The sequence below is a fragment of the Myotis brandtii genome, unplaced genomic scaffold, assembly GCF_000412655.1.
Source record: "Myotis brandtii unplaced genomic scaffold, ASM41265v1 scaffold579, whole genome shotgun sequence".
Lineage (NCBI taxonomy): Eukaryota > Metazoa > Chordata > Mammalia > Chiroptera > Vespertilionidae > Myotis > Myotis brandtii.
This window is the reverse complement of record NW_005370171.1, coordinates 709400-710072: the sequence shown is the minus strand read 5'-3', so window position 1 is coordinate 710072 and position 673 is coordinate 709400. Positions and strand designations below refer to the sequence as shown.

General features: G+C 69.7%; 1 protein-coding gene across 1 annotated transcript in view; it reads right to left on the bottom strand.

Moving 5' to 3' along the window:
* Positions 1–673, bottom strand: part of SDK1 (sidekick cell adhesion molecule 1) — a 339428-nt gene that overhangs the window by 8365 nt on the left and 330390 nt on the right. Inside the window, exon 33 of the mRNA XM_014549990.1 lies at positions 73–267. Within this exon, the coding sequence (XP_014405476.1) occupies positions 73–267 (195 nt within the window). The remainder of the gene's footprint in view (positions 1–72; positions 268–673) is intronic.

Genomic DNA, 673 nt, shown 5'->3' with positions numbered 1-673 from the left:
AGGTCACGTGTCGCCAAGGTTCCAGTGGATCCCCCTCCCGCCGCCGTGACTGGCCTGGGCCCCAGGTCTCACCTCTCTTCTCGGTGGTGATGACGGTGGCCTCCAGCGGCTCCCCCCAGCCCTGCCTGGTCTTGGCCGACAGCCGGAAGGTATATGCCGACTCGGGGGCCAGCTCGGTGGCCGTGAACTGCCGGACCGTGGCGCCGACCTCCACCGTGGTGAAGGTGTGGGGGCTGCTGCGGGCCAGGCGGTAGGCGATCTGGTACCCTGTGGGCGGGGCCCGGAGCGTGGTCAGTCCCTCCTCAGCACGGGGCAGCCCATCCGCCTCCCACAGCCACGTGGCGGGAGCCAGAGCCGCGTCCTCACGACACCCTCCTTCCCAGCCGGCACCAGGTGGACCAACACCACCGAGAGGGAAGCCCAGCCCCATGATGAGCGGGGCTCTGGGCCCCAGTCCCCCTGCTCTCCCTCACCCCTCACGGGACAAGGTGTGAGGACAGTCCCTCCCGTGGCCGCCGCACGCTGAGCGGTGCCTGGGAGCGGCGAGCGTCTCCGATGTGCAGGTCCTGCACTCACTGCCTTTTCCTCCCTCCCCCCACCCCCCTGCACCTGCCCTGCCAAGGGCAGTGCCTCCTGTTAGTTCTCTAAACAGCGCCCTCGCCCTCTCTGCAGC